Source organism: Vidua chalybeata, chromosome 8 (assembly GCF_026979565.1).
Source record: "Vidua chalybeata isolate OUT-0048 chromosome 8, bVidCha1 merged haplotype, whole genome shotgun sequence".
NCBI lineage: Eukaryota > Metazoa > Chordata > Aves > Passeriformes > Viduidae > Vidua > Vidua chalybeata.
The window spans coordinates 23,282,119-23,309,239 of record NC_071537.1 but is presented as its reverse complement, the minus strand read 5'-3'; the positions used below and the strand labels follow the sequence as shown (position 1 = coordinate 23,309,239).

The 27,121-nt window shown below is 36.8% G+C and overlaps 1 protein-coding gene across 3 annotated transcripts in view; it reads left to right on the top strand.

Annotated features, from left to right (window-relative positions):
- Positions 1-27,121, top strand: part of POLR3A (RNA polymerase III subunit A) — a 38,175-nt gene that overhangs the window by 5,401 nt on the left and 5,653 nt on the right. Inside the window, exons 7-32 of one of the 3 annotated variants that reach the window (XM_053948726.1) lie at positions 106-268; positions 448-584; positions 1,117-1,220; positions 1,894-2,035; positions 2,524-2,664; positions 3,844-3,913; positions 4,604-4,731; positions 5,222-5,360; positions 6,539-6,703; positions 6,974-7,146; positions 7,747-7,858; positions 9,186-9,304; positions 10,591-10,728; positions 12,215-12,385; positions 13,194-13,307; positions 14,000-14,035; positions 16,974-17,060; positions 17,146-17,228; positions 18,624-18,794; positions 19,370-19,463; positions 19,571-19,663; positions 20,136-20,300; positions 20,978-21,142; positions 21,482-21,613; positions 22,854-22,986; positions 24,977-25,162. In XM_053948726.1, coding sequence (XP_053804701.1) covers positions 106-268; positions 448-584; positions 1,117-1,220; positions 1,894-2,035; positions 2,524-2,664; positions 3,844-3,913; positions 4,604-4,731; positions 5,222-5,360; positions 6,539-6,703; positions 6,974-7,146; positions 7,747-7,858; positions 9,186-9,304; positions 10,591-10,728; positions 12,215-12,385; positions 13,194-13,307; positions 14,000-14,035; positions 16,974-17,060; positions 17,146-17,228; positions 18,624-18,794; positions 19,370-19,463; positions 19,571-19,663; positions 20,136-20,300; positions 20,978-21,142; positions 21,482-21,613; positions 22,854-22,986; positions 24,977-25,125 — 3,324 coding nt within the window. In that variant the 3' untranslated portion in view covers positions 25,126-25,162. Of the gene's footprint in view, positions 1-105; positions 269-447; positions 585-1,116; positions 1,221-1,893; positions 2,036-2,523; positions 2,665-3,843; positions 3,914-4,603; positions 4,732-5,221; positions 5,361-6,538; positions 6,704-6,973; positions 7,147-7,746; positions 7,859-9,185; positions 9,305-10,590; positions 10,729-12,214; positions 12,386-13,193; positions 13,308-13,999; positions 14,036-16,973; positions 17,061-17,145; positions 17,229-18,623; positions 18,795-19,369; positions 19,464-19,570; positions 19,664-20,135; positions 20,301-20,977; positions 21,143-21,481; positions 21,614-22,853; positions 22,987-24,976; positions 26,760-27,121 lie in introns of those variants that run through there. The other 2 variants (XM_053948725.1, XM_053948727.1) reach the window with 2 other exon arrangements.

Here is a 27,121-nt window from a genome sequence, read left to right as displayed (position 1 = left end):
GTTTCATGATGTTATTTGCAAAGGAAGAGTTGTACTCCTACAGAAAAATTCTTGGCTAGTTTAATATATGATTTATTTTCTGAATTGGATGACTCTTTTGTTTAGCATAGGATATCAGGAGCCAAAACGCAGATGATTATGGAAGACTGGGATTTTCTTCAACTGCAGTGTGCCCTGTACATTAATAGTGAGCTCTCTGGCATACCCCTCAACATGGCACCTAAAAAATGGACCAGAGGTTTTGTTCAGAGACTTAAGGGAAAGCAAGGTTTGTCTAAAAAATTGCTTTTAATTATTTTTTTTATAATTGAACCACAAATCTTTGCTATTCTGCTACTGCTGTGTTGCACTTCAGTGCTGTACCTTAAAAGATGTTCTAATGTACTGTCTTAACACATAACATTTTGAAAACTGTTTTTATTTAAAGAGTTGTAACTGTTTTGTTAGGTCGGTTTAGAGGCAATCTGTCTGGAAAGAGAGTGGATTTTTCTGGCAGAACAGTCATTTCACCTGATCCTAACTTAAGAATAGATGAAGTAGCAGTGCCTATTCATGTTGCTAAAATATTGACCTTTCCTGAAAAGGTAAGTAGTGTAGGACTCAAACTTTTTCTATTCCTTTTTTTTTTTTTTCCCAAGTCAGACCTCAGTGATGTCTCTTTACTCACTCTAAAAGGGAGTGAATGTACTGCATTGTGTTTGAAATGCCATTCATTGACGCTTTGCCAGTTCTCTTGCTGCTGGTAAATAAAGATCTGTAGTCTTGGATGTAGGCAAGTGCTGACAAGATGTGGTGTAAGGAGTGACATCTCTAGAGCTAAGAGTTTTGCTTCATATTTTTTTCAATTCATTCATAGATTTGTATAAAGGAGTGATTGGGTACTTTTATTTCTAAGTTTCCCTCACAGATTTTTTATTTAATTTCCCTCTGATACTCTGCTCTAAGATAGGCTGATGTTTTCCTCCTCTATTCCTTCCTGCAAGTTCCCTCAGCAGCTGGAGGCTGTGTAAGGAGATTGTCATTTGAGCCTAAAATTTGAGAACACAAAAGCCACTGGTAAAAACAAGATCCTGAAACATGTTCTGCTTGTTTCTGATTGAAGTCTTTATGCAACAGGTCAACAAAGCAAATATTAATTTTATGAGGAAACTTGTCTGTAATGGTCCTGATGTTCATCCTGGAGCAAACTTCATACAGCAAAGGCACACTCAAATGAAAAGGTATCTGTATTAATTCACTTTTTATTTCTCCCCATCAACTTGTTCTTGTTGGTATGTGAAGGCAGTTATATCTGCAGGGATTAAAATTTATTTTTAGAATCTTTCATAAAGGGCAGTAGAAAAAGAATTTTCTTTATGTTCTCAGGTGTAGTGTACGATTTTTTTAAATAGTCTCTTGCATTTAAACTAAAGTGCACGTGATGCTGATGATGTTGAACTGCAGTTAGATTTATATTCCTTTGTGACTGGGTCTGTCTTAGTTGAAATGGAGGGTGTAGTACAGACACAGGTGAACAGTTGGTTTTGGGCAAGTCATACTGGCTGTTTTCATGTGAGAGCTAATCTAAAGTCAGTTTATGGATAGGAAGAAGGGGTAATACATGAGTGTAACATCCTGTACTCTGATACAATTGAAATAAATTCTGTGTATTTACAAATGGACTTATGTTCTAATCACTGTAGCTTTGTTGACTAATGTTAAAATGCATTCATTGCTTAAAATAGCAGTGACTGATGTTCAGTCCACACCAGTTTCATTTTCTAGTTATTGTAATACAAATACTCCAGCATTTAATGGAAAAGTTGGCATTATAAGCACAGAATTAATTTTTAGCTGTCTTTCTGTTTAGTGTCTGTGTATCTTCTGACTGCATTATTATCTCTTCCTATGAAGATTTTTGAAGTACGGGAACCGAGAGAAGATGGCCCAGGAGCTGAAGTTTGGTGACATTGTGGAGCGACATCTGATAGACGGTGACATTGTCCTGTTCAACCGGCAGCCCTCTCTGCACAAGCTGAGCATCATGGCTCACATTGTGAGTGCACACAGGCTGGCACAGATAGTGCAGCCTGCAATATCAGGCACTTGGCCTTTATGATGTTTCTGCCTTACACAAGCAAAAATAAAAGCTCCTGCTGAAACCGTGTGTGGAGCAAGGATGAATGCAGTGCAGTTGTGCCTGTGCATGGGAATTGTGTACCCAGGCAGGATGCTGTGTGCACGCTTCTGCCAAGAGCCATAATTGACCTTGCTATCTCTTCTTGTGCGAGCATTTCATTTTGTGGAGTTGGTCTCTACAAAGCATGTTGTCTTCTGTGCTTTTTACAAATATGTCATAATGAAAATTATTAGCTACATGTCTATAATATAATGTGAATACAATTTCTGTCAGTTCCTGTTGAGTCAAATCCTATAATTGGGAATTTTGACTCATGTTTGTAATATAAAAAGGAAACACTTGAGCATGGCTTTTTTTTAGCTATGCTTGACTGTGTGTGAATCATTTTTTTTTTCCTTTTCCAGGCTAGAGTAAAACCTCATAGGACATTCAGGTTCAATGAATGTGTCTGTACACCATACAATGCAGATTTTGATGGAGATGAGATGAACCTTCACCTTCCTCAGACAGAAGAAGCAAAAGCAGAAGCACTTGTTTTAATGGGGGTGGGTATATAAAATGCTCATGTTGGAATTTTGCTGGTGACAGATGGGCTGAGCCCTTTAGTTCTTAACTTGGATGTGAAATCTGAAATAGTATCAAGATTACTGGGTGTGGATAATTTACAACTTTGAAGCTGCCTGAAAACTCCGCAAAAAGGATTTCAGAATAAATTAGGACTGATACACCCTGGTAATCTAATAGCCTTAGGTTTAACATCTGGGGAAAATGCAGTGTAGGTAGATGTCATCAGGGTGATTCTGCCTGACTGTCCTTAGAGATTGCTGCCAGGGTGGCCCTGTTACCAGCAGATCCATCATTTGCTTCTGGTCTGACAGCCTGGGAATTGCAGATAGTTGGACCAGCTGGAAATGAGGCGGCGATACCAGGCTTGTACTGGAGAATGCAGCTTCCCAGAGAAGGCAGGAGGGAGTGGGCTCACAGGGCAGGGTCAAATAGGGGGAAGGAAGGGTAGATAAATAAGGATCTGATGGTTGCAAGCTTTGATCTGTGATGCGAGTCAATAGCACCAAGCTGAGGATTTACCGATCCACTGCTCCTTTAGGGTTACTGAATGCTACTCCTACTTCAGGTGTATCCATAGAATTGTTGGCTGCAGCCTGTTGGAGCTCACTGAACTGACTTTTGAGCTTTAAAAAAAACACCCCCAGTGTGTGTTTTAGGTCTGTGCGGGAATGGGTTCAGGCAAAACTGCTCCATGGGTGAGGGTGATTAACTGGAACAGTAGTTTGAGTAAAACATAAGATCATGGAGCTAGAGGTGGCTTGATTGTTACCCATCAGGAAGGATTACACAACTTGCAGTGCTCCAGTTGATCCCTGTAGTGAATGTAACACCTCTTGTCCTTTCCCCTTTTCTCAAAGCTAGCCTGTCCTACCAAAACACGTCAAGTTGTTTGCCACTTCTGCTTTAGAAACAGAATATGTAATTTCCAGTAACTTTTCTCAGACTATTCCTTAGCTATCAGTAGATGTGCACGGATGGAAGTGAACTGAAACTTCTGGGTTATTTTTTCCATCTTTATGCAGAAAGCTGTAGTTCAATTGAGAATAAGCTTTGACCATTTCACCATAAAATAAATGTCTTAAATGGTAGGTTCCATTTTGAATAGACAATGGAATATCAGTGTCTTCAAATGCATGGTATCTTTTTGTGTCATGCAGACTAAAGCAAATTTGGTAACACCAAGAAATGGAGAGCCTCTTATTGCTGCTATTCAAGATTTCCTTACAGGTCTGTATGAGCTTATTTCAAAGCTGTGTGATCTAACAGTTGTTCCTTCAGAATCACTTCCCTTTTTCAGAATTTTTCTATCTTAATTAAAAACTTTATCCTATCACAAGTTAAAGTGACATTATTAAATAAGGCTCTTGTTTTCCTGAAATATAATGATGCCCTCAGAGTAATTTCTGATACTGTCTACCTTTGTAGCTGTAGTTATTACTACCTTTGAGTGTATTTTGCTGTGTTTTTCTGCAAATGAACATTTGAGATCTTTGTTTGCCTTCAGTAGACAATGTAAACTGCTTATGATAATGGTAGAGGAGTTGATTTCACTCAATAACTATTAGCTTTAACCTACAATATGTGCCTTCAATGTCTTTAATTCTTTGAGAAATATTCAATGAACATAAGGACGAAAGTGTAAAAAAATAAATGCCAAGGCCTTATTTCGCTTATGAAATAGAATCTAGAGCAAGAGAGTAGGTTATAGAAATAGACTGTTCCTAATTTTCAGACATTTAGTGTGAAGGAATTAAAACAGAATTCTGGAAAGAATTTACAACTAAAGCTGTCTAAAATATTGTTGTTTTGCATAGTAAGTAGCTGCTTAGTATTGGAATGAAGTAATTGATGCTGAATATGCAATGGCTTTTAAACTGAATCTAAATTTAGTCGGTCATAATACTTTTTTCATTCCAGGTGCTTATCTTCTTACATTGAAAGATACCTTTTTTGATCGAGCCAAAGCCTGTCAAATTATTGCTTCTATCCTGGTTGGCAAGGATGAAAAGATCAAAGTTCGTCTTCCACCCCCAGCAATTCTGAAGGTGTGTCAAACTATTTTTTTCATGTTACTAAGACTTTCTTTATTGTGTGTTCTTGATGGTGATGTTTGATTCTCCATGGTGATGTTACATGAATCTTTAAAGTCCTAAAGATATAAATCAAAGGTACTTCATAAAGAAGTAATTATGAATGTTGCAACCTGTTTGAGAAATGAAATGACAGCAGCATCTTTGAGGTTTTTTGCCTTTTCTAGTCAGAAAGAGGAACATGACAGTAAGAGGGAGCAGTAGTGCACACTTATCTGAGTGTATGCACATACCCTGTTGTAAAGGATAACCATTCTGCACCTGGGGCTTTAAATCTATGAAAGAGGATGTTTTTCAAAGGAATGCTACTATGCATTTCTACAAGAATGATTCTCTGTAGACATGTTCCATATATAAAGCAATTTTACAATTAAATTTTTGCTTGCTCTTTTTCTGTAGTTGTAGCATAAACTTGTAATTTTAATTCTTCTCCTGTTTCTCTCAGCCTGTAACGCTCTGGACAGGAAAACAGGTTTTCAGCCTCATTCTCAAACCCAGTGATGATTGTCCTGTAAAAGCCAACCTACGAACAAAGGGCAAACAGTATTGTGGAAAAGGGGAGGACCTGTGTTACAATGATTCTTGTGAGTGACATTTGTAAAGCCATGTTTTGGAAGTCTTCAAAGAAATCATAGAAATTATTGAGCTCACTGTAGGCATTGAAGGAGTACTTTACATAAGTATTCTTGAAATGAAAAATAAAATATTGCAGTTTTTCTTGAGAGCTGAAGTTTGTTTTCATAAATTAAAATGTCTTTTGTATGATGCTCAGTTTGTCATGACGCTAACTTACTGTTTAAACGTGAGAGAGAGGAAAGCAAAGCTTAGGAAGTGATTGTTCAGAGGGCAAATGGAGAAATTTAGTCTCTTGATGAGGGGTACTAATGAAGGGATTAGAAGTCAAACACTGTAATGAGTTAGAATGCGCAGGGAAGATGAATCCCTAGAATATCAAACCATCCATGTTCTTCCAGTTAGGGATGTCAGTGGCAGATGGAATGCAAAGCACCATGGTTGAAAAGGCTATAGGATATGAGCAAGACTTTTCTTAGAATTAATTTAATATTTGTGTGGTGACTGTTGGAAAGGAACTTGAGCAGGCAGGCTTAGGCTGGTTCCTTGCTGGTCACAAGTTGAGGAACCATTGATTTACACTAGTTCTGTTATGCAATGTTGCCTCAAGAAAGAATATCCCAGTTAGCACTCAAGTCCTCTCTACAGATGACTGAGTGATTTCTGTAGATGAAAGGAACACTCTGTGCTATGAAATTGGTTGTAAGCATGGTGGAACAATTTTTTTCAGCCTCTAAATATTGTAGGACAAAAGGCCACAAAGCAATCCTGCTCACACTCCTGTGAACATAAGACATCATCTTTATTTCACAGTCTGCTAATTTTTGAAAATATGGAAAGAGTCCATTTTCTTAGTTTAACAGGAGCACATGATGTCAAAAATTTCTAGATTTTGTTGTTGGCTGTATTCAGTTCTCTGAAAAAATGCATTTCTGCAGACATAGTAATTCTCTTCAGAAAGTTCAGTGCAAATTCTCAAAACTCTCAAGTGAACCTGGATTATGTGTTGATTTGATGTAATAAGGAATACAGCAGTGACTTGTGGTTCAAGAAGATGATACCTAAATTCACATTGAAAATATTGAGCATGGACAGAGCTTTCATTTAAAAATTCTCTCCGTAAGTGATTACTAGTGGGTAGTGAATGCTTTAGAAAACTGGTGAATTCTTTTTGCCTTTTCATTTCTAGATGTCACAATTCAAAACAGTGAGTTAATGAGTGGCAGTATGGACAAAGGAACACTGGGGTCAGGATCCAAGAACAACATCTTCTACATCTTGCTGAGAGACTGGGGCCAGGTGGAAGCTGCAGATGCCATGTCACGTCTGGCCAGACTTGCTCCAGTCTATCTTTGTAAGTACATTTCTTTGCAAAATAGTACTTGAGTGCAGAAACAGAGAGCAAGCAAGACTTTTGCTTCAAATATGACATGCTGTACTTTTAAAAAAATAAGCTTGTTTTGAAGCTGGGAGACAGTGAAAAAACTTATTGTGGTTATGCAGTGCTTGTGATGGTCACATGATGGAAGGCAAAATTGAAAGTTCCCAATAATATTTCCTGGGCTTAATTTGTTTTCTCTATATGAGATAGAACTATCAAAATTTATTTTCTTTTTAATAATAGCTAATCGTGGCTTTTCGATTGGAATTGGTGATGTAACCCCTGGGCAGGGCCTGCTAAAAGCTAAGTATGAGCTCCTGAATGCTGGCTATAAGAAATGTGATGAGTATATTGAAGCTCTCAACACTGGCAAGCTACAGCAGCAGCCTGGTTGTACTGCAGAAGAGACACTAGAGGTAAAATTTTTAATTAAATTCACTATCCATTTGGAGTAGAGGCTTCACAAGTATATTCTTGTACATTGCAAAGTCTACAATTGTCTTCTGAAACCTAAAAATACAAGCAAATACAGTTCCTAGGCATGTAACTTGAGCTGAATCTGTACAGACTTAAGATGTTTGTAAGCATCTAAAAATGTTAGCTAAACACAGACCAACTGAAATCCTCCAGGGTGTATTGGGGTGATACAAGAGAATACAATTACACAGGTAATTGGAATGGGGTTGATTACAGTTTCATGGTTATCTTCCATGCAGCACAGTGTGACTTAGAGCTTACTGCAATGCTCAATTTAGCTGATGTTTTTGATGCTGATAAGAGATAGTCATGTTCTTGGATACCCCTGTCTTATCCCAAAAAAGACATTTTCTTCAGCAAACTGGAAGTTAGGCAAGCTGAAATTTAAAATTGTTTTACCTGAAGCAACAAGTGGGTTTCTTTGTCTTTACTGTATTTTGAATTCTTTTGACTACTGAAGGTGTTGCTAGGACTGATAGAGTTCTGTTTGTGTAAGTGTTTTTTAGCAAATTCTGAACCTCTGAAATACTGTATTTCAGGCCTTAATCCTTAAAGAACTGTCTGTTATCAGAGATCATGCTGGCAGTGCCTGTCTCAGAGAACTGGATAAGAGCAACAGTCCCCTGATCATGGCTCTCTGTGGTTCTAAAGGTAGGGACAGCTGAACTTGGCATGTAGATTGCTCACTCCTTCACTTATGTGAAACTTCCGTGTTCCATCTTTCTAGCTTGTTTTATACTGTCAGTTGTGCAAATTCATGTCATAGCTGTTTCAAATGGTTCAGTAAGTACAGGTTGGGTATAGTTAGTTAAAGTCAAGCTGATGTTCTGATATTCTTGTGTCTGGATTTTTAGTACAAGTTGCAAAACCTCTTGTTGGAACTAGAGATGTTCTTATGACTTAATTAATCCATAAAAAGTTTTCAGTTGTGTTTCTGCTTCAAGTATTTATATCACATAGAAAAATCAATAGTAAATGATACATTCAGAATTGGAACTAACATTTCATAAAATCATGGAATTATTTGGAAGGGACTTTGAAGATCGTCTAGTTCCAACCCCCCTGCCATGGCTTGAGACACCTTCTACCAGACCGGGATGGGGCAGCCACAGCTTCTCTAAGCAACCTGTTCCAGTACCTCAACACCCTTGTAATAAAGAGTTTCTTCCTGATGTCTAATCTAAACCTGCCTCTGACAGTTTAAAGTCATTCCCCCTATTCTGTCACTACATGCCCTTGTGTCAAGTCCCTCTCTGTCTTTCTTGTAGTTTCTCTTTAGGTACTGGAGGGTGCTATAAGGTCTCTCAAATTCTTGTGTGAGCTTTTATTTGTTTCCTTTAAGAATTTGAAGAAATCACTTTTGCCTTTTTTAGCTGTCTAATAATTTGTGGAATGCTTCACAGTGACATGTTGTGTTCTGAAGAAACACTGAAATCTAAGATGAAGAATATATTGTGTCTAATTTTTGTGGGGATGACGGGGAGGCATTGTTTGCAAACATATTCAGCAAATAAAATTTCTGAGTTAGTGACTTAATTCTCTGGGACTCAGTTTGTTCTAGGAGTCCTGGTAGACACTGAACCCTTTATGAGAAATATTGTTGAAGTATGTTTATTGAAGAAATTGTGAAGCTAAATATGTAGGTTAGGATCATGGGCTGTGTAAAACACAATCCATAATACAGCCCAGGATAATATAAGGACAGGAGCCGAATAATGGCATGAATGTCTATGACCCAAAGGAAAAGAAAATGAAAAATTGTTGGCTGTATCATAGACTTAAGTGCCACCCTTTGCATAAATGTTGAAATGAACAGGATGAGTAACAAAAAACCTTCTCTAACTCTTGGAGTTCTGTTTTAATGAGCAGTTAGGAGGCTAAATAATTCACCTTCATGGAAGTGAAGACAGCTCATCAGGGAAGCAGTATATTGCTCATTTGTGACTGAAGGGCTTTCTTTTCCTTTCTGTCTTTTCAGGCTCCTTCATTAACATATCCCAGATGATTGCTTGTGTAGGGCAGCAGGCTATCAGTGGGTCTCGTGTTCCTGATGGGTTTGAGAATAGGTCCCTGCCTCACTTTGAGAAGCATTCTAAGGTAATTCTGGATGTTTACAACAGACTGAGGGAAAGCGAAACAAGTTTCATTAAGTCATTTTGAGGAGAATGCGTGGTGAAACATGTTGTTATGATATGCTGAAGGAAAAGGATCATATATGGTCAATATAGAATGTTTTGTGTGATTTGGGAGTTAACAACAGTGTTCAGGGGATGTCTAGTTAGCTTGACTTTTTACATCTAAGCCTTGTTTTGACCTTTCTAATTTAGTAAAATTAGAGTGAGGTGATGATACTTTTTTAGTTCTCTTGAGAGTCCTAAAAATAATTTGTTAAAATTTCTCACTGGTGTTATGTTTGACTGCACTAGTACTTTCCAGGAAAACTGCTGAATATATGTTGGTGTCTTTATAAACAGGTGAGACATGCCAGACAAATCATTCTGGTTTTTCTCATTTTCCACCAGGATAGGTACCATGGGTCACTCAGTGTTTCATGTTTTGGTCCTATGTGCAGCAGTAATGACTCTCATGCACCTGTTAATATAATTCAAGATTAATTTCTTTCAAAGTGCTGTTTGAAATCTAATGAACACTAGCAAAGGTTCTAGGTATGAGCCCATGGTCTAGTTTGTGTGTTAGCTAAATGTCAAATGGTAGCTGTGACACTTGCATATGTGACTAAATGACCAAATTTCAACTTCTGAGTTCTCTAACATACTGGATAAGTAGAAAAAGAAACAGTGGTTTAGATGGGAAGATAAAATGTAGCTCTAGCTTTTCTTCTGATTTAGAAAGCATTACCTGTTGTTAAATAAAAACAAAAAGTGATTTTTGACTTGAAGGGATGCCTGCATAAATTTCATTGGCAAGAACTTTCCTCAGGGGTGAAGGCAAACCATTCAAAAAAATTATATTGCATACATATCTCCAGTTGTATTTTTCTTAGCTTCCTTAGTCTTCAGCAAATACCTTTGCACTGCTATAGCAAAATGAACATTGTTAATTGCAGTTTCTATTTCTGCAAGTTTAATGGAAGTGTTGGTGTAGTGTTGGGAAGGAATAGCTGGAAATGTGACAAGGGGGAAGGAGAAACTCTGGTAAGCTAGTTTGGAAGAACTAGGAAAGGGTTTCTGAAACCTTTATTCAGATCTAAAATACAAATATGGAACTTGAGAGCTAAGCAGAGCTGAGGTCATTATCCTGTGTTGGTGGTGGAGGTATTGGCTAACTTTCAGAAAGAATTTCGATGATATGCACCATGTCCTTCTGTTACCTACAGAACATACATTGCCTTCTAACTGTGTTTTTCCCACTCTTCCCTGCAGCTCCCCGCAGCAAAAGGCTTTGTTGCGAACAGCTTCTATTCTGGGTTGACTCCCACTGAATTTTTTTTCCACACAATGGCTGGTCGAGAAGGTCTCGTTGATACAGCTGTAAAAACAGCTGAAACTGGGTATATGCAGGTAACTGTCAACAGAGTGAGGATTTTATCAGTCCTCAGAGATGTGGCTATTCCTCATGTGTATATCTAGGTGACGGATCAGGGAGAAGTGCAAACGTTGTGTGTTTTCAGTGTAACAGAGTAATTTATACTGTGAAATACATGGCTTAGTCTGTTCTCCAGGTGGTGTGGAGTTTGCAAATGAAACCTCAGCCAATGGTACAACAACATGGTACAACAGCAACTGAGCTCTTTACTTCTGAATATGGGTAAAAGTCCTTGATCTGTGCAATTATTGAGGACTACTTTCTCTGTAGTGTGTTCCTAAACCTGATATGAGTGATGACAGAAATGCAGCTAAAGCTCCCTTTCAGTGTCTGTTCTCTCTAGGTAAGAGGGACCTTGGCCATTTAGATTCTGTAAGATTTTAGTGTCTTTGGCTGTAAATAAATGTCCCTCCAACAAAGCTTCTTGTTGTTATGTGCAGTCTTAAGATTTCTGTTCCAACATTTAAGTAGTATTTAAATTATAACACTCTTCCCAGTGTAACAGACAGTAGAAAAGCCAAGATAATTTGGGGCTGGGAACACATCCCAAGATACACAAGTAACTGCACAAAGACAGAAAAAATCCCACCTGTTGGGGTGGGTGACTAATTAGACCATTTGTCTCCAAAACTAATGGAATAATATTGGTATGTGTGCAAGTATTTACGGATATATATAAATATAATAGGCAACCTGCAAAATACTTTTCCTCTTTAACTTTCTTCCTATATCAATGAATTGTAGCACTTGGACTTTAAAATTTAAAAAAAAAAATCTTAATGTTTATTTTATCTTACCTTTTTTCTCACAAGTAAAAAAAACATACCAATTTATAATCTAGTTTAAGTGCTAAAATTTGATTCAGGGACCAGTGAAGTCCATCTTTCAAGTAAAAACTGTTTTTAATTGAAAATGTTTCATAACATGCTTTCTTTCTGGGAATGCAAAGCAATATGGTAGTTAAAGGATTTCCCAATATAAGGAGTTAATGTAGGAGAAGCAGATAACCCAGATTGAAAAATGGCTTCAGCAGGTGACCTCTTTGTTTTTTCTCAGTGAAAACAATCGTTGAGTGGTTCTGCTTTCATATAGAAAAAGTATTGTATGCCTTGAGAAATAAATCTGCTTGGGAGAATATGAGTGTTATGTCAAAAAAAAAAACCCAAATAAATCCCTTGAACTACAATAGGTTTTTGCAGCTTAGCATTAGGTCTTCTATGCAGTGGAATTCTAAATGTGGAGTATTGTGTTGTTGTGTGAAATTTTGTTGACTTTTACGTTCTGTGGAATGTACAGTAAAGCCTGAGGGTAATGTATGGTTTTAAGTAGGTTTTCATGCTTGCTCATCACTGTGTCAGATTTATTTCCCGAGTCTGGTTTCTTTAATTCTTGTATTGCAAATCAACAGCTACTTTTAAAAAGATCCATTTTACTTTCCTTATAATTTTTTTTTCCCTTCAGAGACGTCTGGTAAAATCCCTTGAAGATCTTTGCTCACAGTATGATTTAACAGTCAGAAGTTCTACTGGTGACATTATACAGTTTATTTATGGAGGAGATGGCTTGGATCCTGCAGCTATGGAAGGGAAGGATGAACCACTGGAATTCAAGAGAGTTCTAGACAATATCAGGGTAAGGATTGCTGAAATCCTTATTGAAAGTGTGAAAATACTGTTAAGCATGGAGAAGAAAGTAGTAAATAATGGGGAAAATTGTTTCACTGGAAGTATTTACTTTCAAACTGCCGTTTTGAATGATCCTGGTCAGTCTTTCAGCATGTGTATACTAAGAGTAATAGCTATTTTTTCCAATGGAACAGAGCAATTTGTGTACAGAGACCAAACCGTGTATAAGCTGTGAAAAGTAAAATTTCTTTCTGAACTTGAACATAGCTTTATGGCCTAATATCCATCCAACTCACTAGATAAATTACTACTGGCTTACTTGGGTACTAGTTTGGTACATTGCACAGATTAATTCTCTATTAAATCAAGACATGGATATTACTTGAGTTCAGCTGTGGCTGGTGGTTGTTCAATAATATTGTCATGTTTGAAGACTTGTATTGTTCAGTTTTGGCTTTGTGATGGTTTGTTGGTGACCCCCTTCCCCCAGAAAAAAGCCTTTTGCTGAAGTAACTGTTTAGATTTCTGTAACATGAGTGTAAAAAATGGCTAGAACTAGAAATGTCTGGGTGTATACCTTCAGATTTGCAGAAATAAGTAGGAATGGATGTGGCCCTTCTCTCGACAGTAGTCTAATACATAGTATAGTAAACCAAAACCAACCAAAAAAAAACCCCATTTAACAAACTACAAAAAGACACAACCAGAAATAAAGAATGCTGTTATTCAGTTGTACATATCTGTGTTCTGTGTCTTTGCAATGGAGTTTTTGTGCATCTGCTGTCTGGGGATAAGTCATGTTTTTTTCTTTGAAGGCTGTCTATCCATGCCGAAGTGAACCAGCCCTTAGCAAAAATGAATTGGTGTTAACATCTGAGTCCATCATGAAGAAGAATGAATTTCTTTGCTGCCAAGACAGTTTTCTGCAGGTAATTATCTCACTTCCTTATCACACTGTGATTAACCTTTCCTTGTGATTTAAGGACAGGACTTTAGCCTGTCTGGAGACTACTTACATGGCTTTTAAGGGTGAGTGAAGGTTCACATGACTGCTTGCACTTTGAATTGTAAAATTCGATTTGTTTGAAAGAGCATTGGGCAATTTTAATATTTATGAAAGCAGCCACTCTCAAGACTTCCTTGAGAATCACTGATCAAAACTGTAGAATTAACCTGCATGTAGAATTAACCTTACATCCATATAAAGCTATTGCCTTGATGAACCTTCCGATAACTGGCAGTGATGACTACAAGATTTATTTCATGACCTGTGTTTGAAGGGTTTCTTTTTAATAGATCTGAGTGTTTCAGAGCACAAGGTACACCTGAATTGCACTTCCATTGATAGAGTCAAGTTGAAAAACTAGTTATATCTATATTTGAAATATGCTGTAAATCTTAACTGCAAGTCTGAAGGAAAAAATTAATATCAGAGTTTGGGGATAAAGCTGTTATTTGAAGTATTGATATTTTAAATAATATTATGGAAGTTTAAATAATTATTATTAATTTCAGAAGCACAGATACAGCTACATCAGCTTAGTGATAATTAGCCTAAGATTTTTTAAGTTTTAGATAGTTACATTTTCTTCTTTCCTTTCTTTTCTGTTCATCCTTGAAGACATTAACTGAGACAGGTTATGAAAAATATAATGAGGTAATCGTAGCATGTGTGTGCACTGTGTGAGCATTTATTAATGTTAGTGCTTTTTAGCTAAAAATGTGTGTAGTGCTAAAGTAATTGATTAGCATATATACATGACTGCTTGTTAAATTATGACATTGGTCTTCATCACAATTATTTAACTTTCTTGATGTGAACACTGTGACACGTTAATTAATAGCCATTGCTAAATTCAAGGATTTTGAGGAAGCTTTCTGTCAGTGCTTGACACTTGCTTCTAAAAATCATTCTTTCAGTCTCTAGGGATATGAGCATGTTTTTCTGGTGGTTTCCTTTTCCTTCCTCCACTTTTCCATCCCAGAACAGAGACGCTTCTTAGTGCTGTGATTTTAGCTAGAGCTTCCTGTAATGGGCTTATCCACTCCAGTCCAAAACACAATGTGTTTGAATAGCCTTGTCCAAACAGGCAGCATTCTTTCTTCCTGCACTCTGCCCTTGCTGGAGGGAATTCACCTGATGAGAAAATCGATTGTTTCCTGGCATGGTTCATTATGTTAATGTTTTAACATATTTGACTATATTAAGGTACAGGTGAAGGGAAACCTTTTGTTCTTCTGATTGGAATTAGGGAAATCTTTAAAATCCCTCACAATTAAAAAAAAAGTCAGTCATTTTTCTGGGTTTTTTTGAGATGATGGAATAGGAGTACTGGGAATGTAGTGCAAGCACAGAAAAAGCTCAGCACACAGCCAGTCAGTGCTGCTATATGCAGAGTTGACCTACTGGGTCTGCCTGAACTGGAGCAGATTTTGGCTGAATCTCGTGGCATTGTCTGTGCCACTGTGCATTCCAGTGGCTTCTTCACTGCAAGGATTGCAGTGTGAGCAGTGCTTCTGGTGTGTAGATGACCCCACTAACCTGGCTGCTGGGACACCTGATGCAAACCCCGGGAAAGTGTGATTTGCACCCTGAACTGCCCTTTTGGCTAACAGCAAGGAGGAGCTGGCAAGGCCTGCATTGAGCCACATCTTACTGAGCCAGTTTGGTGCCTTTTTGTTAATCTGGTCCAGACTAAGACTTCACGGATTTAGAAGTTGTGGAAAAAATCAATGTTTTTTTTAACTCTGGAAGTTACATAGCTGTGCTCATAGAGTACAGTGTTGCACTAAAGATTATAAATCCAGAGAGAGAGAGAGAGGCTCAGCAAAGAGTGAGCTACATTTTCATTCCATTTGTAGCAAAAATTAATCCATAGTTTGGATAAAATGCCAACGGATACCTGAAAGCTGAGAAGAATAAGTAATTTCCTCTTTTATGTCTTCTGCATGAATAAAAATTTGACAATGAAAAATAAGTTTTCAGAGATTTATCTTCCACCTTTTCTGACTCTGATGTATGGAAATAATATATAATTTGAGTACCTTATTCAGAATTATATGTAGTAATTGATTTATTGTGTTGGAGTTGTTTGGATTTTTTTAACGTACTTTAGAACTCAGCCACTGTCAAAGAGGAAAAGTGGAAAAGTCTTCTGCAAGTCCTGCAACATTCCTTTTTTTATGCACTTCTAGTAAAAAGATTAACTTCTCTAAGTCCATTTATTGCCTAAACATTTACTTTAGGAAATAAATCACATTATCCATTTTTTGCAAATATTTTGGGCTCAAAAGCCTTTAAAATGTCCAAATATATTATTTGTGAATAATGCTACTTACTGCAGGGCAGAAAAAAAAGAATGCATCCTGTCATCCAAGTGGGGAAGCAACTTTGAAGCATCCATTCCAGCAGCACTTCTGTTGTCTGCTCTTCCTTTTGAGCTTGGTTCTGGTACATGCAGAAAATAAAGTATTTTTTGGAAATCCCTGGAATGCCAGTAAGAATGTTGTTATTTTGAGAGTGAGAATTCTGTTAGAATTCTGTAATAGAAGTGTTTCCATGATGATTCTATGAACTCAGCTGTGGAAAAATAAAAAAAAAGGCAGTCCCTCAGATACTTACTCAATTTTGCAAGTAACTGTCAGTGCTCAGCTGACTGTGGTGGTTGCAAAGAATCCAGTACCTAGTGCAGAAGAGGTGGTGCAGTGTAACCATCACTCTGTTTGTTAGGTAGGACTAATGGGATAGAAAGGGTTTAAAAGGACTCTAAAAAATTGAAGTATTTGTTTCTCTATGGAGACTTTCCTAAATCATGGTTGAAATAGATGGGAAGGATTTCCTCTTGCTTTTTGTTTATATTTTGGTTTTGATAACCTTGTGTTATGGTAATGACTTGCACCAAGTGCACGTTTGTGGAAGAGTTTAATCACGGATCTCATATTTCATGACTTCTAGTGTACATGTATATGTCCAGTGTGTAATGACCAAATGATCTTTTATAGAATAAATGTCAGATATTTTTCTAACACTTGTTTCAGTTTATGTTCCAGTAAAGACTATTGGATCTTTTGGGTAAGCCTGGTAAGAGAGTGAAAGGTATATGTATTATGACCTGTTAAATGCAATTATCTGCGAGACCTCTCTACAGCTTAGAGAAGTTACTTAAATCATATTAGGTAAAGACTGACATATAGTAGTTTTGAGGTTTTTTCTCACAAATAAAGTGCACCTTAAATCTCTGAAATCTATCCAGAAGATATACTTCTAGTTTTTAAAGCACTTTCACTAAGTGGTGGATAGGAAGGAAGGGTCAACCCAAGGCAGGTATCTTCACCTGTCAGTGTGTGCTCAGGAAGGATGCTTTTATTCAGCGTTTTATTCTTCATGTACTGCTATTGATTTGTGGCTACTCCAAAGTGGATCTGGTTTGCTAAACTCTAATGTATGTGTTTGTTTAAATTTTAATGTTCCTCTCTTCATATTGGGCATTAATAATTTATTGTGAATATTTGGAGCTTAAAGTAAGTAACTTATTGTTCAAGACTTCACTATGGAGACCATGTCTTTGCTTACTGTGGTTTTAATGTGATTTCAGGAAATTAAAAAATTCATCAAAGGTGTTTCTGAGAAGATAAAAAAAACTAGGGACAAGTATGGAATTAATGACAATGGCACAACAGAGGTAAATAGTTTCAATGGGGTAATGATGTAGTTCTTTTCAGTCTTCATAAGTTGTTGCTTTTCCAACTATTCCATTCTCTTTTCAGCCAAGAGTTTTGTATCAGTTGGATAGGATTACTCCAACACAGTTAGAGAAGTTTCTAGAGACTTGTAGAGACAAATACATGAGGTGAGTGTTTACCCTGCTGTGTTCTCAGTCCTGCTGTTTTTTTGGTAATGTCTGGGTATATTTTGCTGGTTTTACTGTATGAATGTTGGTTCTGTTGTGAATGCAGTACAAAGAATTAGAAACAATTGGCTCCAATGGCATAAACATTGCAAGACAAAGGTAGGATGCAAAAAAAAAAAAAAAGTACCACTGTCAACAGGTGAGCTTGTTAAGGCAGAGTCTTGCACAAAAGTTCTAGAGGTCTAACAGGTGGGATTTTGACATTTGTCTTGAGTCAAAATCAGATCCTTTCATTAATAAACCATGGTATCCTTTTACACTGTAAAAAAATGCTTTGCATTTCATTTTGTATTTCTTGAGTATGCAAAGCTACCTGCTTGTGTTTAAGCACCTTCCTTCTAAAGTTATAGTAATCATACCAACAAGCACAGTTCTAGCATTTAGCTACTCATTACTTATATCCACAGACTGTGTTTTGATAGCAGATTCTGGTAAAAGCCAAAAGTGATAGAATTCAGAGTAAGGGAGGATATTGTTTAAACACTTCACATTCTTACACCCACTGCCAGACATGTTTCCTTCCTCCCCCTCTTGCAGGAGGTTTTTGAAAACATTCAATGAGTCCATGCAGAACAAAGTCTAAATAGATGAGTTTCAAATTCATATTAACCTTGATAGTTATTCTTGACCTACAAATTCTGAGGAGTTATATCACACTTTGTTCTAAAATGTTCTTTGATCTATTATGCACTCATAAGATCCTTTTGTTTGTTGTTCTTGATTTCTACTGACATAATGCTAGTGTGGGTGTTCTAATCTCTTTATCCATTGAGATTTATTTTGTTTACTTAGACTTCTCAGATTTGGACATTCACATGCAGCCATGGGTGATGTCTCCTTTGTGGCCTACCTGCATCAATTGTTTCCTAATGTTTTATTCTTCTAGGAAATTCATGTCTATGTTAAGTTCCTAAGTATTTTAAAGCAATTACCAGTTTTTTGCTTTCCCTTATTAGGACTACTTGTTTACATTTGTCTTAAGTGTTTTTAGATGTGAATTATCATTTTTACTGTAATAAGTAAACGTTAGCATATGGGATTTCCCTGAAGGGAGAATCCTGGATCTAGTGCTTGATGCTTACGACGAAGAGGACAAGCATTTTGTAACCTGTAATGGGAGTTATACTGCATCTGTGGAATGCTTATATAACAGGGCATCTTCTTGCTTTGCATGAGATCAGTCTTAAAATATTGGTGACCTTTCAACCTCTCTTGTTTTTTTACTAAAATAATAAAAAGCTTCTCATATATCTACCAGAATAGTTTCTGTTGTTGTTTGCTTAGGATCTTATACTTTATTCAGTTCCATATCTCTTTCTATATTTTTTTTATCAGGGCACAGATGGAACCTGGTTCTGCAGTAGGGGCTCTTTGTGCACAGAGCATTGGTGAGCCTGGCACACAGATGACTCTGAAGACTTTCCATTTTGCTGGTGTTGCTTCAATGAACATTACTTTGGGTGTGCCAAGAATCAAAGAAATCATTAATGCTTCAAAGGCTATTAGGTACAAATATTGTTTTGATCTGTTAGTTTTTTTTTCCTTTGCCTAAGTGAAACCTGATGGGTAAATTTACAATACATGATAGCATTTCCCTGTCCTCAGCAATATACTAGATACCATTCAATGCAAATACTCAAACAACAAAAATCTGATGTCTGCCCAACTGTGATACATAAGCCCAGAGAGACAATCAAATAAAGGAAAAGGATTATTTCTTAAGTATAATATTTCCTTAGACCTCTCACCTACTGTGAAGTGCTCTGGTACTTAGCAGTACTTGAAGCATACCTGTTTCTAGGTATGCATGAAGCCATGCTTAAATAATACTAGAATAACATTTACCATGAAAACAGTCACTAGTACTTGTGTGTTTTCTTGTTTTTACCAGCCTGAAGTACCTGAACAGTAATTTTTCTTAAATACACCTGAGAAAGCTGAAGATCTCTTTCTCGTACTAAATACTGATCTAGATAAGAGATAAATTCCATAAGGCAGGCTGTAATTCCAGTTGCCATCTGTACTTTAGCTGAACAATTTCTTAGCTCAGTTTTTGTGTGTGTGTGTGTTTATTCTTGTAGCACCCCTATTATAACAGCTCAGTTGGACAAAGATGATGATCCTGATTTTGCCCGTCTGGTTAAAGGAAGAATTGAGAAAACTTTGTTAGGAGAGGTAAGAAAATTGTATTATTGCTAACACTTGAAATGTATGCATTAGCCAATTGCAATAGGGCATTTTAGCCCCATGCATGCTAATTGTTTTGTCCTTGTCTCTTAAAGATTTCTGAATATATTGAGGAAGTGTTTCTTCCAGATGACTGTTTCATCCTAGTGAAGCTGTCATTAGAGCGCATTAGACTACTTAGATTAGAGGTGAGTTGTTCAGTTCTTACACAGATTATACCTTGGATACATTACAAAGGGTCTCTTAATCCTGTGTCAGTAATCACACCAGGGGAAGCTGAAAAAAAGGAAGCGAATGATGTGGATGTTGTGTGGCTACATTACATCTGGAAGAGTCCCTTTTTATTTCCTTGCTGAGTGTGTAATTCCCCCTTTATTTGGAAATGAGAGAACATACATTTGTGTTTTGCTAAACACAGGGATGCCATTTCTGTGCATTGGTTAATGTACAGAAATTATATATATTTTTATATATATATATATATCCTCAGTATAGGATACTATTTCATGCAATTTATAAGACTGATTTAGAAGAGAATATTTGGGTGTTTTTTTCTTACATTTTTCCTTTTTATCATCTGTGAAAGATGGCTCCATTTATTTGAGCATGTTGATATCTGCTGCGATAACCCCGATATTTGCTGGTTGCCTTTTGGCACAGGTGAATGCTGAGACTGTGCGCTACTCGATTTGCATCTCTAAACTCAGAGTGAAGCCTGGGGATGTTGCTGTCCATGGAGAAGCAGTTGTGTGTGTGACCCCCCGTGAAAATAGCAAGAGTTCCATGTATTATGTATTGCAGTCCCTCAAGGAAGAACTACCAAAGGTAAAAGCCAAGGCTGTCCGATGCTTTTGTGGGAGGTAATCAGTAGTAATATTTTTTTCCATGATGGCAAGATGAAATAATTCTTGTCAGTATTGACAGTGAAGATAGGCTGGGTCAGTAACTCTTAGATTGTGATGGTACTGCCTTGCTGTTGAAACTAAGCCATCCTTTACTAGTATTTGTAAATAAAATGGAAGCTTTGATGTTTCCCTTACAACAGTTATTGAAGCATTCCAAGTGCAGCAGTTGTATGAAATAGTTACGTCTGCTTTTAGCTGCGTCTAGAATTGAACCACATGACAGTATCTAGCATTTTTTCAGCTTTTCTGTGAGGAGACTATTTACTCTGGATTTTAAAAACAGAAATAAGGGAACCTTTATTGTTAGCAGCTTGCCCTTTTATTTGCGTGGGTCTGCCACCATTCAGACACACAAACCAGAGTGTGGGAATGTCTGACATAAAATAAAAAATGTAGCTAGTGAGTAAGGTATATAGTACAGTGTCAGTGTCAGTTTTGCACTAGTGTATTTAAGAGCAAGAAATGTTACTCATATGTGTTTTGAGTGAGCCTTTACTCCACGTACTAGACCTTCTCAATAGGTTTGAATGCTGGTGTTACCCTTTTCTACTATGTTACTGAACATCAAAGTTACTAGGGGTTTCTTGTTTTGTGAAGGTTGTAGTGCAAGGCATACCAGAGGTTTCCCGAGCTGTCATTCATGTTGATGAACAAAGTGGAAAGGAAAAATACAAACTTCTGGTTGAAGGTGATAATCTACGAGCTGTTATGGCTACTCATGGAGTGAAAGGAACAAAAACATCCTCTAACAACACTTATGAGGTAATGTCTAAATGGGTTCTGTGGGGTTTTCCCCATAGTATCTTTATTACAAGTGCTTGTTTGTGCTCAGATGCAGCAGTTGATATGGAATGAAGCCTGATTCGACTAATACGTATCAGAATGCATTAACACAAGAGAATAATTCACTGACAGCACTGTTCACCTCAGAGAAGCTGTTTCTATAAATATTTTTCAAATGGAGATATTTAAAAGGGTAGTCATAGAAATGGAATATCAATATGCTATCAGATGGTATTTATTCCAGGAATATACTTGCTCCAAGCACTTGGTTCCTTATTCATGTAACGTGCAACAGTCATGTAACAATCTCTTGTGTAGGTAGAGAAAACTCTGGGAATTGAAGCTGCTCGGACGACCATTATCAATGAGATTCAATACACGATGGTGAACCATGGCATGAGCATTGACAGGAGACATGTTATGTTATTGTCTGATCTAATGACTTACAAGGTTTGTACTGTGGTTTTTCTAAATGTTACGTTGGCCTGTTTATACAAATTAATTTTATCATGTTTGAGAAGGGTAGGTGAGCTCAGGAGATGGAAATTCATTTTGGGCTTAAAGAATTACAAGTTGTACTGACCTAATACTGGAATTTGTATTTTTCACAAAATGCTTAATTACTCTAGTTCTTTGGGGGAGGGTGGATCTATTTTGACTAAAAACAAACTGATATAATGATTAGGGAATGATAATTTCATATTGAAAATAGGAATCCTAAAAATTACGGTGTGAAAAACAGCTGTTTGGGTAGCCATGCATGCAGTTTAAGGCTTGCTGTACAGAAAACCCCACGGGGAGTGGTTTGTAACAGCTGCACCATATGTGAGAGGCGAAGGATACAGACATTACATATAGAATCAGCTGACATGAACAGTCTTACACAACGTGTTAGTACAAAATCACCTGCTCTTTACTGATTGATTTTCTTTCTTTCACATCCAATATGGTTTTTAGTGTTGAGTTAGTACACTTAGTGAAGTAAGATTTTGCAATTTGCCTGCCAGAGTGCAAGGGTTTAATTTGGGTGAAATGGATGGAGTTCTGATTTGTTCCAAAGCTGCAGAGCTTTGTTGTACTGAGCAGCAGCAGTCCCCAGGGCTGCGACCCTGTGAAGCTGCAACACAGCAGTAGAAAAGGGCATCAGAGTGCCATGTTTTAAACTTGGTGGGCTCCTACCATTCATTCTTTTGCCTGTACTTCTGTCTTGGGCTTCTATGTGCAATCTGATATAATCAGAATATTTCTAAGAAATATAGGCATAAAAAAGTCAAGTTAGTTTAAAAAGCTAATTACCTTTTTTTCTGGAGAGTGAAAAAATGAAGATTTAGAATCTTCTGTAGTCTCCTGGCAGCTGAGGTCAGATTTAGCTGTAGATAATAGGCTCTCAGACCCTGCTGAAGTTTGTAGTGCAGCAGCCGGTTTATAATTGTGGGGTTTTTTTTCTCATGGCCACGTTTCTTTCAATTTTTTCAATACTCAAGATCTATTCAAGAGCTATTAACCATTTATAGCAGCTTATATTGTATATGAAGTATGACTTTTGTTTTATGTAAATATTCATTACTACCAAACCATTAACCTTCAGGACGTTCAAGTGTGAATCAGTGTATTATGACAATACTGTATTGTAGATAGTATATTTATTTATATACTCAGGCTTACACTTTGGGTTTTTTTATCAATCAAGGGTGAAGTTCTGGGCATTACCAGGTTTGGACTGGCAAAAATGAAGGAAAGTGTGTTGATGCTGGCTTCTTTTGAAAAGACTGCAGACCATCTCTTTGATGCTGCCTACTTTGGACAGAAGGATTCTGTTTGTGGTGGGTATTGCAAAGCCTGTTACAGTTTGTGGTCCTTACCCAACATCTGTAAAACCTCTTCAAAGCATTGGAGTTTTGTCTTTGTTAACCTTCCTGTTCAGCTGGTATGTCAAAAACTTCAGGCTAAGTTCAGGCTCGAGGCTAATTCATTCTAGAAGTCCTAGAAGTTTGTTGTGTTTCTCTACTTCTCATCTCAGACTGAGATCTTGAAATCAGTTGGATATCTGTTGGGTGTTTCTTAAAGTAGACTTTGAGTAATTAGGTTTAACTTCTCACCCTAGATCTCAGTGAAATACTAGGAAATTTGTCCCACTATCAATAGTTCTGGTCTTTCAATTGTGGAAGTTTCTTTATCTTCAACACCTAGAACTGTTGAATAAATCTAGTATGTCATTCACTATTTAGGTTTCATTTTCATGCCTGCTAAGAAGTAGGAAGATAGGTACATCTCAGTCTAGGTGAAGATTATACTCTTACCTGATTGCTTCGGTCATTTAGCACTTGTACCTAGAAATAAGCAGAAAGGCAAAGTTCTTCACATTTTCATTTAATTATAATCTAAATAGATGAAAATTGTGGGTCTTTGTTTTTTTATGAGAAGTCTTGTTTATTAGTATTCACGTCATTAACAGCAGACAAGATACTTGTTGTCAAAAATTTCTTTTTAAATGTATCTGTTCCTGAGTATTAAATTTAAGTATATTAGCAGCCACTGAATCATCTTAGTGAGTTCATGAAAGAATCTGGTAGATTTTGAAAATACATGGCTACATATGCACAAGTGTATGCATACCCACTTACCTACAGAAAACCCAGTAAATGAGTTCTGGCATTCCATTTGTCTCTTTATTTTGTATTTTTGCCATGTGCTCTAATATTTGGAATTGAAATAATTTTGGGATTTTTGTAATGCCTTTGCCCCCATTCTTTTCAGATATTCTTCTCCTTTAAGCTACATGTATTTTGGGACTGAATTGTTAAAAAGTCTGTCTAATAGGTTAAATTGAGAAAAGAAGTAAAGCAGGTTTCACTCTTTTCAAATCTGTTTATGCAATGCCTACCCTCCTGGAGCTGGAATTGGGAGTTTCTGGATACTAATGAAATACAGAAATATGCATGTGTTATGCAAAAGTTAACTAGATATACTTAGTGTATATCTAGGTAGTCTTAGTGTAGCCAGTTTCAAACAGTGCATAGTATTTTCCAAATTTTCATTCGTATACATTCAAATTGTGAATCAAGTCAGAATTTTAAGTAAATTTATTTCATCCTTTCTGCATTCAAATGTACAGCTATTTTTTGTTATCTTCTTAAACATTTATGTGAAGGACAATCTAGTTATACTCCTGAGAATGTGCAAAAATGTCATTTAGATCATAACAGCTGAGAGAGAAACACTGGTATCTGAGAGCTTGCTTTGAGTGTGGAACATTCTTTGGAAACGTCGTGCGCGTTGGTAGATCTGGAATATAAATGTGTCAGTGCATTGCAGTGGAAATGTTATAACCATCAAAAATCATTGGGACAGACTCAATCTCTCACTTCAAAACAAGCACTTTTTGAGTGGTGAAAATGCCAGGAACGTTACAGCTCAAGTAGTTCAGTGCCTTTCTCACTAGGATCTTGGGGAGGTTTCAAGGGAACCCTGCCAGGTTTGACTGAAGCCTTAGCACCGAGTCAGAGAATGAACATGAAGTTAGTTTGCCTTGCATCTTCTGCTATGAGCACTGCATGGGACATGTCTTCTCTAAAAACAAACCTTCTGAAGGGCTTTCATTACGTTGAGTTTTTCCTGTAGAATTTAACACTGTTTAAGTAACATACTGGTCTGATGACCATAACATTTAACTTTGTCTAATGAAGAGGCTTTGGTCCTTACATGTGAAGTTCAACATTTTGTAGGCAACACAAAACACAATGGGCAAGTGAAAGTAGTTTTGTAAATCCTTACTGTTCAAATGTTCACTGTGTTTGTTTGTTTTTTTCCTAGGTGTTTCTGAGTGCATCATCATGGGCATTCCAATGAATATTGGAACAGGTCTCTTTAAACTGTTACACAGAGCGGACAAAGAATCAACCCCTCCCAGGCGGCCTCTGATATTTGATCATAATGAATTTCATATTCCCATTGTTACATAGCACTTGGACATAAAACAAGATAGCAAACCAAGAAATAGTAAGCAAACATTATTCCAATTAAGCAAAGTGTATTATCAGTTCTATGTGTCTCAATAGAAGTGAATGGGTAAGTGAAATTATATCAAAAGAATTGCCCAATTGTTCACCACCTGTGGTTAGTACAGACCCTGTAAGGACAGAGTGCACCAGAGAGTGGAAACAAATTTAAAATGGTTTTCACCTCATAACATTTTCTTTTTCATGTGATAGTGTTAGCTTTTTCTGTTCCCCTTAGTTGGGTCCAAGCTGTTATTAACTCAGTATTTATTTAATGTGTATTCAGATTTTATTAAAAAACAAAAAGAAAATTGCAAGAGAGTTCTGTGAGCTTGCCCAGAGTGCTTTTGGAAATGTCCTTTCAGCAGGAGCTGCAGAGGTCAGTCTACAGCTTTTAGGAACAGGAACTTCAGAAGGCTGGAACTAAGTCTGTGATTGATTCATTGTGAGTTTAGGAGCACTGTTCAAAGTGTTTGAAATATTTCTCTTTCCTTTTTGTAGTTTTAATGGGATTTTCTTTATCCCGAGTTATTATGCAGTAAATTATTTTCCTCCCCAGGATTCTGTTTTGGGACCATATCTACAAGAAGCTGTATGTTGTGGATGCTACTGAATTCTGAGAAGACTGTTGTAAGAATATTGCAAATTATAGATAGCTTTTCATATGACAGCAACTATCTTAACTGCTGGAACCAGTAACTTACAGCAGTCCTAGTTCTGGGAAGGCTTCCTAATTGAGCAGGATCATCTGAGCAACCTACTTTGATTTTATTGTATAAAGTAGAAATTGAAGGGGTGCTGTTTTTATGCATTGAAATAATTTGGAATTATTTTTAGCTTTAGTCCACTAAAGCAGTTATCAGAACGAATATAGATCTCAAATAATTTCAGTGTAGCATGTTTAAATTTATTGCGGTGCTGTGGAGGGAAAGAACCTTAGTGTTTTCTTAGCAGCGTTTGGATACTCAGTGTGCTCATGACATGCGTCAAGGTTGGAAAGAAATGAAATAGAGAAAGAAGCTGAAGTTGTGCCCTCATGAAGAGAAAGCAGGCTGCTGAGTATTCTAGCATTTGAAGATGAACACATTTATGCTGCAGTTTGTCTTTATGTCCACCAGAAGTGTAAGGCTACATTCAGAGACTGTAGATCTATTGGTGTAAGTCTTAAGGTGCCACTGTGTCTGTTTTTTAATTCATCCTCCATGCAGACAAGATCTCATATGAAATTCAACACAACAATTCTCAAATTATTTTGTATTTTCGGTATGATGCTAAGATCTACATTTGCCTAGATTTTGGCAGGGAGATGGAGAATGTAGTGCGTTTATTATCTGCTCTAAAAGTTAATATATTTCGCTATCTTTGTTTTAGCAATAGAAATTTCAGAATAAATTAAAGTTTTCTTTGTGATCTCAGTGAGATTGCCACTTACTTATTTGTCTGTTTCTTTGTCAAGATGTAAATTTAACATGGGTAGGGGCTTCATGGAGAGAAAGTCCATAAACCTTTCCTGTGGTTAAGTACTTTGTTTTATCATGGGAAATTTTACTGATAGTGCTTGACATTTTTGTGAATAAAGATTCTTTTCAAGGTTTAAATGGGTGGAGTTTGTATTGGAACAAATAACCACATCTTTCCTTTTTCCTTTTTTTGGTTGGTTTGGTGGAGGAGGTTTGTTTGGTTTGGTTTTGGGTTTTTGTAAATATAGAATAGTGAGCTATTTAAATGCTGAGTTCACGCTCTTATATGTTTTAAAATTAAGACTAAAATTGCATCTTTTATCATTGTCTTAAATACAAAAATAAAAAGAGGCAGAGGTAAAGAATGTGTGAACTTTGTGTTTATTTATGGGTGTATTATATTTCTGCATAATTTATTTATGGATGGGCTAACCTCCATTTCTTTTATTTGCATAGTTAGTAAGATAGTAGAAAATTATTAAGCTTAAATCTCAGGTATT